At 44.1% G+C, this 15,000-nt stretch overlaps 1 protein-coding gene across 1 annotated transcript in view; it reads right to left on the bottom strand.

Annotated features, from left to right (window-relative positions):
* tlcd4b (TLC domain containing 4b) overlaps positions 1–15,000 on the bottom strand; it is a 32,121-nt gene that overhangs the window by 15,764 nt on the left and 1,357 nt on the right. The window contains exon 2 of the mRNA XM_031295161.2: positions 5,463–5,615. Within this exon, the coding sequence (XP_031151021.1) occupies positions 5,463–5,608 (146 nt within the window). The 5' untranslated portion in view covers positions 5,609–5,615. The remainder of the gene's footprint in view (positions 1–5,462; positions 5,616–15,000) is intronic.

The raw sequence follows: 15,000 nt of genomic DNA, 5'->3' as shown, positions 1-15,000 counted from the left end.
CAGGGGGCGGCCTCTAGCTCACCCCCATCTCTCTCCGCCTTTCCTGTCTATCCACTGTCACCATCTCATACCTGCAAACTCAGAAGAGCTGAAAAAGGTGAAGCATCATTCGTCCCCCTCAAATCTGTGTTGTTTTTCAGACAGCGGCAGCTGGTGGAATCCTCTCCAGTGAAATACAGACACACTTTTACACCGTTTAGCTGTCAGCATTTTAACCGTGTTTACTCCAGCTGCTAGCTAACGGTGGGCTAACGTTAGCTGCTGTCACTAGGGTTGGGTATGGTTTGGTTTTTTCCCGATACCGGTGCTAAAGCGGTACTTTTAAAACGGTGCCTAAACGGAGCCTGAACCGATACTTTTTAAGAAAGTTAAAGAAAAAGAAGAAGAAAAAAAGAAGGGTACTAAACAACAGTCGGCGACATTTAAGAACAACTTGTTTATAACTACGGACATATGGTCAAAATTAAATGATTTAATAGTAATGTAATAACTATAACTTATAATAAACAATAACTTATTTCACCAGTAAATTGCTGTTGAATGACAAAAACAACCACCAGATGGGAAAAGGGTATTTTACAATAACTTTGAATGCACCGCGAGGCTGTAGGCTACCAGTTTCAGTGAACGCACCGTCTGTGTTTCTCTGACGTCGTCATCTGCTGCTGCAGAGCAGACTGTTGAAATACAGTCAGACTTTACACTGTTTAACGTTAGCTGTCAGCATTTAACCTGTTTAATCCAGCTGATAGCTAAAGCTAGGCTAACGTTAGCTGCTGTTGAGTGGAGTGGAAAGTCAGGCACCCAAATAAGGCACCCAAATTTTCCTTCTTATTCGGTCTCGTTACTACCGTTTAGGTCGGAACCGGTGCCCTAATGGCACCGCGTTTCGGTACCCAACCCTAGCTGTCAGGTGTAGTGTTACCGTAACTAGCGTCCCGTGCGGCGATGTTTCAGTTCCCTCTAACGTCCGTTTTCGGAGCATCAGAGAGAAGCGCAGACATTTAAGTGGCACCTAAATAAGGCACCGAAATCCGCATTGCTATTCGGTCCGGTAGAGAACGGTCGTTAAGGCATTTTTTTACTAAAATAGTTCACTGAAACGTGTTTCTGAAAACATTTGAAGAGAGAAATAGGCCGTGCAGTTGCTGAATCTGTCTTCATTTCAGATCAACAAAGGTCAGTTTAAAAGATTTTCATCAGATTTTGAGAGACTCTAGTCACGCTCATCCCGCTCCCCGTTTCGGGGTGAGTCCCGACTGTCCTGTCTCTGACTGAACATGTCAGGTCGGCCAAAATGAAGACTGACGGCTCCTCTGACGGCCGACAGCACGGGACACACCGAACAGACTCGAGTCACGGACCTCTCCAGACGGTCAGACGGCCGACTATCGGCTCGGTGTGTAACTGCTTTTAGGTGCAGGGTTAGTTTTGGGGTCCTCCCTCAAGAAACTTTTCCTGTACCAGAGTATTCTAACAGTGGGGTGAAGGATCTGAATACTTGTTGTACTGCTGCTTATCTGTGAGTGCCAGTAGACAGCCAGAGAGACGACAGAAGGCAGAAGACGAGATAACAAAGAGCCAGTGAGAGATGTTATTCAACTACAAGTCACTGCCCGGTGAACTTCACCCCGGGAGCTTTCTGTGTGTGTGTGTGTGTGTGTGTGTGTATGTATGTGTGTGTATATATATATGTATATATATATATATATATATATATATATATATATATATATATATATATATATATATATATATATATATATATATATATATATATATATATATATATATATATATATATATATATATGTGGAATGATGATGAGTTGGCCAGAGGAACATCTGGAGCCAGCTCAGCAAAAACCAAGCCAAGTCTCTGTAAACGTGCACTTCCCCAAAGCTGAAGAATGAAATCGGTTTCATGTCTGTGGTTGGCTACAATCCCAACGAGACTCGAGCCAATCACACGAAAGCTGACTGGCTGCAAAATAAGTTGTATAATCTAAGTAGCATGTTGGTCATAATACAGCGAATTACAGTCCCTCCAGAACAATGTGATTATGTGATCTCATAACTCAATGCATAATCAGCCAAAGTCCACATATTTATTTCGGGGGCCGCATTTTTTCAAATACGCCGCACTTTCGCCGCATAAATTGCCGATTTCTGTGTAAAATATGCGGGGCTTGAATGATTTCATAATCCCCGCATTTTCGTTGCAAAAAAGTCCCATATATCTTAGCAGAAAGTTGAAAAATGTTGCGTTTACTTCACACAGGAGCAGCCGTTTTCCCCTGTTGCCATGGGAACATTATGAAGTGACGTAATCACGCGACGTGAACATCATCGAAAAGCTGCAAACCCCGCGATGAAGCCACGATGAAGCCGCAGTTTTAAAAAGTTCCCGCAATTTCTTCGCATAAAATTGCATAAATATCCCGCATATTCCATCACATTTTTTAAGAAAACGTGCCGCATAATCAAGGATTTTAGCCCAAAACTACTAAGGCTAAAATCCTTGATGATGCGTCACGTTTTCTTAAAAAATGTGATGGAATATGCAGGATATTTATGCAATTTTATGCGATGAAATTGCGGGAACATTTTTCAACTTTCTGTTAAGATATGTGTGACTTTTTTGCAGCGAAAATGCGGGGATTATGAAATCATGCAAGCCCCGCATATTTTGAGCAGAAATCAGCCATTTATGCGGTGAAAGTGCGCCATATTTGAAAAAATGCGGCCCACACACACACACATAAGCACACACACACACACAAGCGCACACACACACACAAGCGCACACACAAGCACACACACGCACACACACACAAGCACACACACACACACACACACACACACACACACACACACACACACACACACACACACACACACACACACACACACACACACACACACACACACACACACACACACACACACACACACACACACACAATTTATGCAGCGAAAGTGCGGCGTATTTGAAAAAATGCGGTCCCCGAAATAAATATGCAGACTTTGGCTGATTATGCGTTGAATTATGAGATCACATGATCACGGTTTTTTGGAGGGACTGGTTTTAGTTAAAATTGTGGCCGATACTGATAACCGATATTAATATTGCTGTTATGGCCAATACCAATATTTACCGATGTCGATATCTCTGTTTAGAAAACAAATTCTTATGATAATCAAATAAAGAACTATTTTCCAAAATGCTTTTTTTTTTTACTTTTGTGATTTATTTTCCGAAATGACTGATATTGGGCACCTTTACCTGTGTGCAAAATATGACTGTCATCAGATTTTCAGAAGAAAAAATGAATATTTATATAATTATATATAATCTGACATCGAACTGATACCGATGTGTTAAAAAAATGACCATATCGACCAATATTATATCGGCGGCCGATATATCGTGCACCACTAACTGGATTATGCAGCATGAAAACATGTTTTGTGCTGGTCAGGGAGCACTTGGAGATTATGCAGCTGTGTTCAGTACTCAACAGTCGACTCGGCTCTCTTTGGAAATGCTTTCTGCCTCCCCTCCTTGCACTTAAGTCATGGTTATATAACCCACACACTGAAACACTGAGCTGGCCGTTACGCAACAGAACGCCACTCTGAGTGGCCGGCCTTTGACTCGCTGTTGGACTGTCCCCGGGTCAATACACCCTGTACTCTGGAGGACAGGAAGGCTAATGTAAACTATAGCTGTATACGTGAAGATACAGGCTTATCTGCAGAGGTGGGGCCTAACTGAGAACATCTAATCAAGTACTGCACTGCAGTCCACATGTTGAGGTACTTGTACTTTACTGGAGTCTTTTCTTTTCATGCTACTTTCTACTTCTACTCCGCTACATTTCAGAGAGAAAAATTGTACTTTTTACTCCACTACATTCATCTGTTACAGCTTTAGTTACTAGGTACTTTAGTTACTCCACTACAGTCATCTGTTCCAGCTTTAGTTACTAGTTACTTTAGTTACTAGTTACTTTAGTTACTCCGCTACATTCATCTGTTACAGCTTTAGTTACTAGTTACTTTACACATTAAGATTCCACACACACACACGTACGTTGTGTGTGCGTGTCTGTGTCTCTGTGTGTGTCTGTCAGTGTGCATGTGCGTGTGCGTGTGTGTGCGCGCGTGTGTGTGTGTGTGTGTGTGTGTGTGTGTGTGTCTGTGTGTGTTTTAATACTTTAACTACATTCTCCTGATGATACCTACACACTTTCACTGAAGTAATATTTTCACTGCAGGACTTTTCCTGTACCAGAGTATTCTACCAGAGTATTTCTGGTGAAGGATCTGAATACTTGTTGTACTGCTGCTTATCTGTGAGTGCCAGCAGACAGCCAGAGAGACGACAGAAGGCAGAAGCGAGATAACAAAGAGCCAGTGAGAGATGTTATGCAACTACAAGTCACTGCCCGGTGAACTTCACCCCGGGAGCTTTCTGCTGGGAAGCTCAAACTTCTCAGAGCTCCGCTGGCCGCTCACATCCCAGATGGAGCTGGGTGGAATGATGAGGAGGAGGAGTTGGCCAGAGAAACACCAGGAGCCAGCTCACCAACAACACCAAAAACACCAAAAACCCACAGCAGTTAGCTCAACACAGGTCACTTCTGTCAGGTTGTCTTAACAATGTTACATAACAGAACTATTCTGGGGAGGTCCAGCACGTCTAACACGCCTATCAAGAGCATTTTAATCCTTTTATACAAGCGCGTGTGTGTGTGCGCGCGCTTGTGTGTGTGCTTGTTTGTGTGTGTGCATGTGTGTGCATGTGTGTGTGCGTGCGCTTGTGTGTGTGTGTGTGTGTGTACTTGTGTGTGTGTGCGTGCGTGCGTGCGTGCGAGTGTATGTGCTTATCTGCGTGTGTGTGCTTATGTGCGCGTGTGTGTGTGTGTGTGTGTGTGTGTGTGTGTGTGTGTGTGTGTGTGAGAGTGTATGTGTGTGTGTGTGTGTGTGTGTGCTTATGTGCGTGTGTGTGTGTGTGTGTGTGTATGTGTGTGCTTATGTGCGTGCGTGCGTGTGTGTGTGTGTGTGTGTGCTTATGTGCGTGTGTGTGTGTGTGTGTGTGTGAGAGTGTATGTGTGTGTGTGTGTGTGTGTGTGTGCTTATGTGCGTGTGTGCGTGTGTGCGAGTGTATGTGTGTGCTTATGTGTGTGTGTGTGTGCGTGCGCGTGTGTGTGTGTGTGTGTGTGTGTGTGTACTTTCATTCAACTCAATCCAATAATAATTCTATTCAAGTAATTCTGGCGTTCAGCATGAAAAAGGATTAAAAATGTCTAATCAACAAAAGAAATGTTTCGCCCACCGTACACTAGAAGACTCTGAAAAGACTTGCGGTCTAGATCACACGTGTCCAACTCGAGGCCTGCGGGCCAAATCAGGGCCCTTGCAGATTTTGGGTTTATATTATGATTATGGGACACTCACCTGGAGTTCCACTCGGTGAGCTTGGTGGCGGGCAGCGCCTTGTAGGCCGGCGTGATGATGTAGGAGAGCCGCGGGCTGGCCACTGAGAAGAGAAGCTGGAAACCCACGAAGCTGCCAGCGACCACGGTCCACTCTCTCGTCTCCATCACTCACCTAAACACAACAGAGGGGCAGACGGGAAGGGAGGGGCGGGGTGTGGTACACACAGACAGGTTCAACCGATGAGCGTCCGTCATCCTGGGCAGCGAGCGCCAGAGGAGGAAGTGAGGTGGCAGCGAGCGCCAGAGGAGGAAGTGAGGTGGCAGCGAGCGCCAGAGGAGGAAGTGAGGTGGCAGCGAGCGCCAGAGGAGGAAGTGACAGGGTGAGAGGGTGAGGAGGCACCCTGTGTGGTTCATCCAGTCCACACAGAAACAGAAGAAAGGGAAAGAGACAGAAGGGAGACCAAGATATAAGCCAAAGACATGGGCGCCTAATGCAAGTGACATGACAGGTTTAGACACGCAGGGCAGTTCATAGAGGGGAATATAGAAGGAGGAGAAAAAGGCACAAAAGAGAGACTTAAGTTAAGAATGACGGAAGAAAAGAAATGCAGAAAAAAGTGATTGTGTGTAGTGAATACAGTGTGAAGCACAGCGCTTACATTGGGAATAAAAGCCCTCCATTTATATGCATATTTAACTTAATACGTACTTAACCGTCCTGGTGTACTCGGGTCCCTTTTCTAAGTTCTCTATATCAGAAATGTGGGTTTCTTTCAACATAATTGCCCAAAAATAACACTGATGGTTCAACGCAGCGCTCTTCGCAATCAAAATGTTTAAAAAAACGTCAAAGAATGTCGACTGAAATGACATAAAAGCGCCAAAAACATTGAAAAAAAAAAAAAGACTAAAAAGGCGCAGAAAGCCAAGAAAAAAAAAAAATTGAAAGAAGCGTCAAACAACAAGGCACTAACAATGTTTTAAAAAGAGACCAAAACGTACAAAAATGTTGAAAAAAAAAAGCATAAAAAAAGTGAAAAAAGTGTAGATTTTCAGTTTTGACCCGAGAGGACAACACGACAGTTAAAGGCCTTTTTATGCTTCTGCGTAGCATCAGCAGCGTACCCCTGCAGACCGCTCTGAGTCTACGTCGTAGGCTGACGTCACCTCTCCAAATATTAAATACACATCGCGGTGACGCACGCCGCTTGGCCGCGGCTTGGTAGCGTTACATCCCCCCCCCCGCCGACTCATTTCCTGGTTCTCCTTCTGCATCAACAACATGAAGTCAAGGAGAGGGTTAACTTCTCCTGCTCCAGATCTCCCTTCGTGGTCAGAAAGAACAGGGGAGACACACACACACACACACACAGGTTTGTGGCACTATCTTTGTGGGGACCCGTCATTGCCATAATGCATTCCCTAGCCCAGAGGTGCCCAAATTCTTTCATATGAAGAGCCAAAATATATCTGGATGGGCCACGGGCCAAAAATAAATGTCGATGTTGAAGAATATCATAATTCTTGCCATTCTCCAGAGATAAAACGTACGCATGTAATTTAAATGGCAAGTTCACCAGCACGGTGCATTACATTGCCGTTGAACTCAGATTACGTACTTTTTAACTGCACAAAATGTACGTTTCATAGTCATTACTTTTAAAATAAGAGGAGAATAAGCATGAGCATGTCAAATACATGGCGGGCCAAAACAAAGAGAGCTCTGGCCAAACTTGGCCCAAATTGGGCGGCTTTGCCCTAGCCCCTTACCCTAACCTTAACCATCACCACTAAATGCCTAACCTTAACCCTTACCCTCACCCTAACCATAACCTAATTCTAACCCTAATCCTAAAACCAAGTCTTAACCCTCAAACAGACCTTTAAAGTTGTGGGGTCCAGCATTTTGGCCCCACAAGGCTGTCGGGACCCCAGAAGTCTCTCTCTCTCTCTCTCTCTACCATAAGGATGACAAAAGAAAAAAGTGATTGTGTGTTGTGAATAACGTGCGAAGCACAGCGCTTACATTGGGAATCAAAGCCCTCCATTTATATGCATATTTCTTGCAGAAGGGGGATTACAGCGAGTTGTTTAGGACACAAAACAAAAGACTGAGCGAGGAAAGAAAAGAGGATTGTCAAGATGGAGTCACAGGTTCAACTCACGAGACAGAGGAAGTATTTCACCACAACAATGCTCTTTATGTTGCCCACATCTGTGTCGAAATCTGACATTTGGTATTTCAGTTTCGTTCCTTATTGCCAACACTCTGATTTATCTGACAGGTTTCGGTATTACAGCAGCGTTGGGAGTATCAGCCCAGAGAAACTAGAGCTGCTACGGTTATTCTCTCCATACATCGATTAGTGGTTTTGGTCTATGAAATATAAATAAACTAGAAATGCACCGATTACAACTTTCTAGGCTGATTCCGATTTCTGATTTTCTTTGAGTTAGACCAGCTGACAGCACACACACATATTTATTTTCTATCTTTTCTTTAATAGAACATGTGTTGAACAGATAATGGATCACTATAAAATAGAACTATATAAATTACTCCTGGTGTGGGACATTCACACACATCTAAAGAGCAATGTTAGAACCATTTCCTTCTTTTCACATCAATATCAACTAAAGAAATGTGATTTAGGTTTTTGGTGTCGTCCCTCCACGCCCTACTTTCTCCTTGCAGGTGTTGCATATTGCAAACTTGTTATCTTCTGCACACACGCTGAAGAATTCCCAAACAGCTGACATGTTGCAGGTTAATTCACCAGGTTCCTACATGTGGAGAATAGCGCCGACACACGGTGGAGAAGTTGAGAGAAAGGCACATGCGTGCGTGCCGTGGCGTCCGTGCTGTGGCGTCCGTGCCGTGGCGTGCGTGCCGTGGCGTCCGTGCTGTGGCGTCCGTGTGTGCGTGCGTCCTTGAGAACTGTAACTGGTATAACTTATGTTGTCAGTTAATTGTAGCGTTGACCAGCATGAAATCACCATATGTCAGACTGACCTGCCGGTCGCCGGTCATGGCCAAGCACGTGAAAACCGGCCAATTCTGGTCACCGGTCGGTCTATCGGTGCATCTCTAAAATAAACTAATAAAACATCTATAAAATGTGGATCAGAGTTCCCCAAAAAGCCCAAGATGACGTCCTCAAATGTCTCGTTTTGTCCCCAACTCAAAGATCTTCAGTTTACTGTCACAGCAACGTGACATCATGACTTCACGTAAACATCCACGCCCACTTTCTAAAGCCAGGTGGCGTGTTATCTGGACGCATTTTCAGCTATCCGCGTGTATGTCTACGCTGTATACAGCGGACGGGTTGGATTTAGGAAACGTGACAAGCGGGACACGACCCCCGGTCTCCTGGGTGAAAGTCCTGTGTTTGACCCATTCACCCCCCCGACCAACCTCCCTACACGGACTTTCAGCCTTTCATTCTACTCGCTACCGTAGTCGCTCTTAATGTCATCTTCTTGGTGATGGCTCAGTGGATATGACACGTGCCTTTGGTGTGGGAGATCTGGGTTTGATTCCCACTGAGATACATCCATAGACAGTATATATAACTGGACCAGCAGGTCCCGTGTCTCTGGACGGAGACCAGTGAAGTCTCTTTCCCGGTGATGGCTGAGCGTTACTGAGCAGCCTCCAACTGAGCTTGAAGACGTAGATGTGACGTGAGCAACCTGTCTGAAAGTTGGAAGTCTTCTGGTAGCTGTGCCAAGAGAAATCTCAATCATTCCCAATCTAGCAGAGACGGAGAGCGTAGGTATATGTAAGGAGATAACATAGACACAGGCTAATTATTGATCACTAAAATGATAGTTAACATTAGTAATTAAACTTAAACAGCTAATGGAAGTCCAAACTGCCTGAGAGCTTCTCCTGTACTATACGGTAATTCCTCTACTATGAGACAGTAAGTCTCGTGGTTATGACCCAATCGTTAGCCTATTTTTATAAAAACGTCTGCTACGGAGCCATAACGTGAGGTACAAGGTAATGGAGCCTTTTATACATTGTTGTGTTTCTTTAGAAATAAACAATGGACAAATAGAGTCTTTAAACTCTTCAGATGTACTACATATGATCTTTGTACCTTCTGGAATTGTGTTTTAATGATACGATGATGACTAAACTAAATAAAAACAGAGAGACCAACAACAACAAGAAGGTCACAATGTCCACATGACAGAGCCGATGCTAGAGTGCATCCTCTTAATGCTTGTTCTTTAGGGACATTACAACATGCTCAGCGTTCAGCTGCTCTGGACTCTGGTCCGAGGAATGAACAGGAATTATGACTAAACCACAGAAATGATGCAAGCCACTTCAAACCAGTTATTGCAGGAAAAGCCGGTGATTAGGATTGTGTACGGTAGAGATTACTACCTGCTAGGGCCGAAACTATACAATCATCGCAATATCAACTGGTGCAATAAACACGCCGTGAAATGTAGAAAAATGCACTTTATAATGTAATGTCATTCTTTTTAGTGCTGCCTTTTATATTCAATACAATGTTTCTCTTAAATAAAAGCATAATCTCTACGTGTCTGGCCCTGGACGTGATTCTCAGTTTCCAGTCTGGCTCTTAGGGAGACAGAGTTTGACGCCCCTGAATAAATAATGATAATAACTTCCTTTCATTTGTTTTAAAAGCAACAAGTAGTTTGTTGTATTTTTAGCAACAGTAGTTTTTTTTTTTTAGCAGAGTAATAAAAGCAGATATCCTAGAAATCTAGACCACGTTAGCCCAGGGTCATCTAGCAACTCCCCGTTAGCTTGCGAGCTGGAAAAACCAAACTCTGGCCGGGCCAATCACATCGTATATCTTTGACAACAAAGATAGAAATCATATCATCATACAGGGATAGTAGTATACAGCTGTTATACATCATATCATCATACAGGGATAGTAGTATACAGCTGTTATACATCATATCATCATACAGAGATAGTAGTATACAGCTGTTATACATCATATCATCATACAGAGATAGTAGTATACAGCTGTTATACATCATATCATACAGGGATAGTAGTATACAGCTGTTATACATCATATCATCATACAGGGATAGTAGTATACAGCTGTTATACATCATATCATCATACAGAGATAGTAGTATACAGCTGTTATACATCATATCATCATACAGAGATAGTAGTATACAGCTGTTATACATCATATCATCATACAGAGATAGTAGTATACAGCTGTTATACATCATATCATACAGGGATAGTAGTATACAGCTGTTATACATCATATCATCTATACAGGGATAGTAGTATACGGTTGTTAAAACATAATAAAATATATGACACACTGGTATTGGATCAGTACTCTGTATCAGCCGATGCGCAAGTTCAGGTATCAGAATCAGTATCGGGACGCAAAGAATGGTATCAGACCATCTCTAGTAGAAACCCAATGTGAAGTCATTCTCTTTGTGAAGCAACCAGAGTAATTTAGCCTCTGGGTAAGCACATGCCACTTCAGGCATGCCGCCTACATTAAGATCTATTTTTACCCTAAAAATGTCCAACGTCATGCATGCATACTGTTCTGTAAAATACGAGCAAACAAAGGACAGGCTGCTGAAGAAAACTAAGCCCCCTCAATTTAAAGACTGCCATGAAGACTACAGCTCAGAGCCACCGGAGACAAACCTCACAACTATTTCCCACCTACGGGTTTTTTTGGGCATTTCTGCCTTAATTAGAGAGGAAAGCTGAGATATGAAAGGAGAGAGAGAGAGAGGAGGGAAGACATGCAGGAAAACGATCCCAGGTTGGACTCCAACCTTGGACCTTCTGCGTCGAGGAACAAGCCTCTGCTTATGTGTGCCCGCTCTACCAACTGAGCTAACCGGCCATGTTGGCCACCGGCCAAGACATCTGCAGAATACACTTCAGAATGGATCAAAATCAAATAGGATGCCTGGCATCTTTCAAAAGCAGGTTTCTCACAAATCACAGCAGCTGTAAGACGTGCAACGACTACTTCATTACGCTTTCCTATGTTTCCTATTTTGATAATCGCAGTTTGAGTCATTTTTAATGAGAATAAAGTAAGTATGGTGGCCGTCATGTTGAATGTAAACAAGAAGCTGCTTGGTTGCTTCTCTATCGTCATCATGTTAAACCAGCCAATAGCGGATATGCCAGTTTGTGATTGGTCCCCGCAGATTTGTAACAGAAGCAGGAGAGATAAACGTACAGGTTTCCAGCCTGAGCTGCAGGGAGGAATCAAACCCCCGGCAGATCGGGCTGGGGTTACCCGGTCTAGCGAGTGTCCTGAGACAGAAACAGGTCTGGAACAAAGTGCATTCTCTCCGCATAAAAATCATCTCAACAAATTACATTTTAATGTCAGAATTTGGGGTCGGCGATATGGACAAAAAAAAATCTCTCGATATTTTTGGCGATTTTGACGATAATGATAATTAGACGATATCCTTTAAAAATCTGTTCCCCCTGCTCTGGTGTTCCCCCCTCTCATTCCCCCTGCTCTGGTGTTCCCCCCTCTCATTCCCCCTGCTCTGGTGTTTCCCCCTCATTCCCCCTGCTCTGGTGTTCCCCCTCTCATTCCCCCTGCTCTGGCGTTTCCCCCTCTCATTCCCCCTGCTCTGGCGTTTCCCCCTCTCATTCCCCCTGCTCTGGTGTTCCCCCTCTCATTCCCCCTGCTCTGGCGTTTCCCCCTCTCATTCCCCCTGCTCTGGTGTTCCCCCTCATTCCCCCTGCTCTGGCGTTTCCCCCTCTCATTCCCCCTGCTCTGGCGTTTCCCCCTCTCATTCCCCCTGCTCTGGCGTTTCCCCCTCTCATTCCCCCTGCTCTGGTGTTCCCCCTCTCATTCCCCCTGCTCTGGCGTTTCCCCTTCTTGGAGCATCTGAGAGCCTCCTATTGTTCCCCAGCAGCAGCAACTCTGCACATTCGTGGAGCATGTTGATCATATGCTGCATGTGCCTGAATAATTTATTGCCTTTCTTCACCTGGCAGACTGGTTCCCGCTGCCTCATGGGACGCCTCCTCACTGCAGCTGACAGCCGGGGGCAGGAGAGCAGTTCTGCCGTATCTAAGGCCCTGTTTACACGAATATGCTCGCGGGTGAAAACGACAAAATATTTTAACAGATGTGCCTTTCATTTAGACGGCTACTGCGTTTTTGGGGCTTAAAGACGCAAAAAAGTGAAACCACCCTCCACAGTGGAAATGTGTGTGTGTGTGTGTGTGTGTGTGTGTGTGTGTGTGTGTGTGTGTGTGTGTGTGTGTGTGTGCATTGTTTGGAGCAATAACTCCACCTCCTCATCTGTCTGGACAAAACTGTCAGCTTTTGTTGTTCTCTTCGCTATGTTTTGGAGCAAAGGGAGAGAGGAGGAGGAGGAGGAAGAGGAGAGAGGAGGAGGAGGAGGAGAGGGAGAGAGGAGGGGGAGAGAGGAGGAGGAGAGGAGAGAGGAGGAGAGGGAGAGAGGAGGAGAGGGAAAAAGGAGGAGGAGGAGGAGAGGGAGAGGAGGAGGAGGAGGAGGAGGAGGAGGAGGAGGAGAGGGAGAGGAGGAGGAGGAGGAGGAGGGGGAGAGAGGAGGGGGAGAGAGGAGGAGAGGGAGAGGAGGAGAGGGAGAGGAGAGGGAGGAGGAGGAGGAGAGGGAGAGAGGAGGAGGAGAGGGAGAGAGGAGGAGGAGAGGAAGCGAGGAAGAGGCCACCACCTAGCTGCCTGCTGTGCATACTATATCACATTTCACACACTTTTGCATAACCATTTGCACTCAGATTTCCCCCCAAAACGCTCGTCTAAACGCGGAATAAAAAGTGAGAACGTAACGCCACTTTTGCGTTTTCTCTTCCGATGGTTTCCGTCCAAACATAGCCTAATAGTGATTATTTTGACTGATACTGCGATATGATTCACGATATTGGAGTGTGATCTTTTTGTATCGTTGTTCTCATTGTAAAATTATTAACCCTTGTGTTGTCCTTCAGTCAAATTTGACCCATTCAAGTTTTTTTTAAATCAGAAATATGGATATGGACAAATTGCCCACAAATAACATGGATGTATGTATTTACATTGTAGGGGAACCGATTCAGTGATCTTCGCAGGTAAAATAAATTATTGCTTTCATTGAATTTTTGATGTTTTATTCAATTTCATAGCATTTGAAAAATAAATGTCAATGGTTTCAAAACAGAATCCTGACTAAACTTTGACATAAATAGAGTAGGACGTAAACGGTAGTAACGAGACCGAATAAGAACGAACATTTCGGTGCCGGACTTTTTTTTTTTTCCAGAAGCATCGCTGCACGGGACGCTACGTTACCGTTAGCTAGCAGCTGGATTAAACCCAACGGTTAAAATGCTGACAGCTCACGTTGAGCGGTGTAAAGTGTGACTGTATTTCCTGTAGAGGATTCCAACAGCGGGACGTAACGGTATTGTAAAATACCCTTTTCCCATCTGGTGCTTGTTTTTGTCGTTTACCAGCAATTTACTGGTGAAATAAGTCATTGTTAAAAGTTATTATTATTAATCAATCATTTAATTTTGACCATATGGCCTTAGCAATAAACAAGTTCTTTAATGTCACCAACTGTCGTTTTGTGCTCCTTTTTTATATATATATATATATATATATATATATATATATATATATATATATATATATATATATATATATATGTGTGTGTGTGTGTGTGTGTGTGTGTGTGTGAAACCCAAACGATAGCCAACCCTAGACATAAACCATTCTGTGATCCACTCAACATCCTCTGATCTCAACTATTAGACAAAATAACTCATAATTTCTGCTTTTTTTTTAACAAAAAAATCACCTATAATGTCATTTAAAATTAGGTTTATTGACCATGAGTAAAGAAAGCTGAAAAAAGTGACATGGGGGGGCCTCTAGCTCACCCGATGAGAGCGTGCGCCCCGTGCAGGCTGAGGCCTTTGCAGCGGCGCAGGTTCAACTCCCACCTGCTGCCCGTTGCTGCGTGTCATCCCCCATCTCTCTCCCCCTTTCCTGTCTATCCACTGTCACTATCTAATAAAAAAGGGAAAATCCCCCAAAAGAATTTGACTTGTTGAATCGGCCAGTGGGCAGTCTGGACTCAATGACCAATTACCAGAAATGACGAGCGAGATGAGTGACGAACGTCTCTCAAAATCTGATGAAAATCTTTTAAACTGACCTTTGTTGATCTGAAATGAAGACAGATTCAACAACTGCACGGCCTATTTCTCTCTTCAAATGTTTTCAGAAACACGTTTCACTGAACTATTTTAGTCCAATATGAGATCATATTCTGAAAGAGACGCCATTATAGTCGGCTTTGAAATTCTGGAGAAACCAGACCCACGTGACGCGTTCGTCCAATCAGCTGCCGATTTTAACAGCACCGCCTGCTGTTATGGAGACGTATTACGTCTGGTCTCTTCGGTGTTCTGAGGAACTTTTTGGACCAACTCGGGGAGACTGATCAGTCACACTGGCTTTACTGCCGACGGTCGGCCGTCTGGTCGGTGTGTTAGAGCTTTAAAATGT

The sequence above is a fragment of the Sander lucioperca genome, chromosome 21 (assembly GCF_008315115.2).
Source record: "Sander lucioperca isolate FBNREF2018 chromosome 21, SLUC_FBN_1.2, whole genome shotgun sequence".
Taxonomy (NCBI): Eukaryota; Metazoa; Chordata; class Actinopteri; order Perciformes; family Percidae; genus Sander; species Sander lucioperca.
The sequence above is the reverse complement of the archived record's forward strand: the minus strand, read 5'-3'. Positions and strand labels throughout refer to the sequence as shown.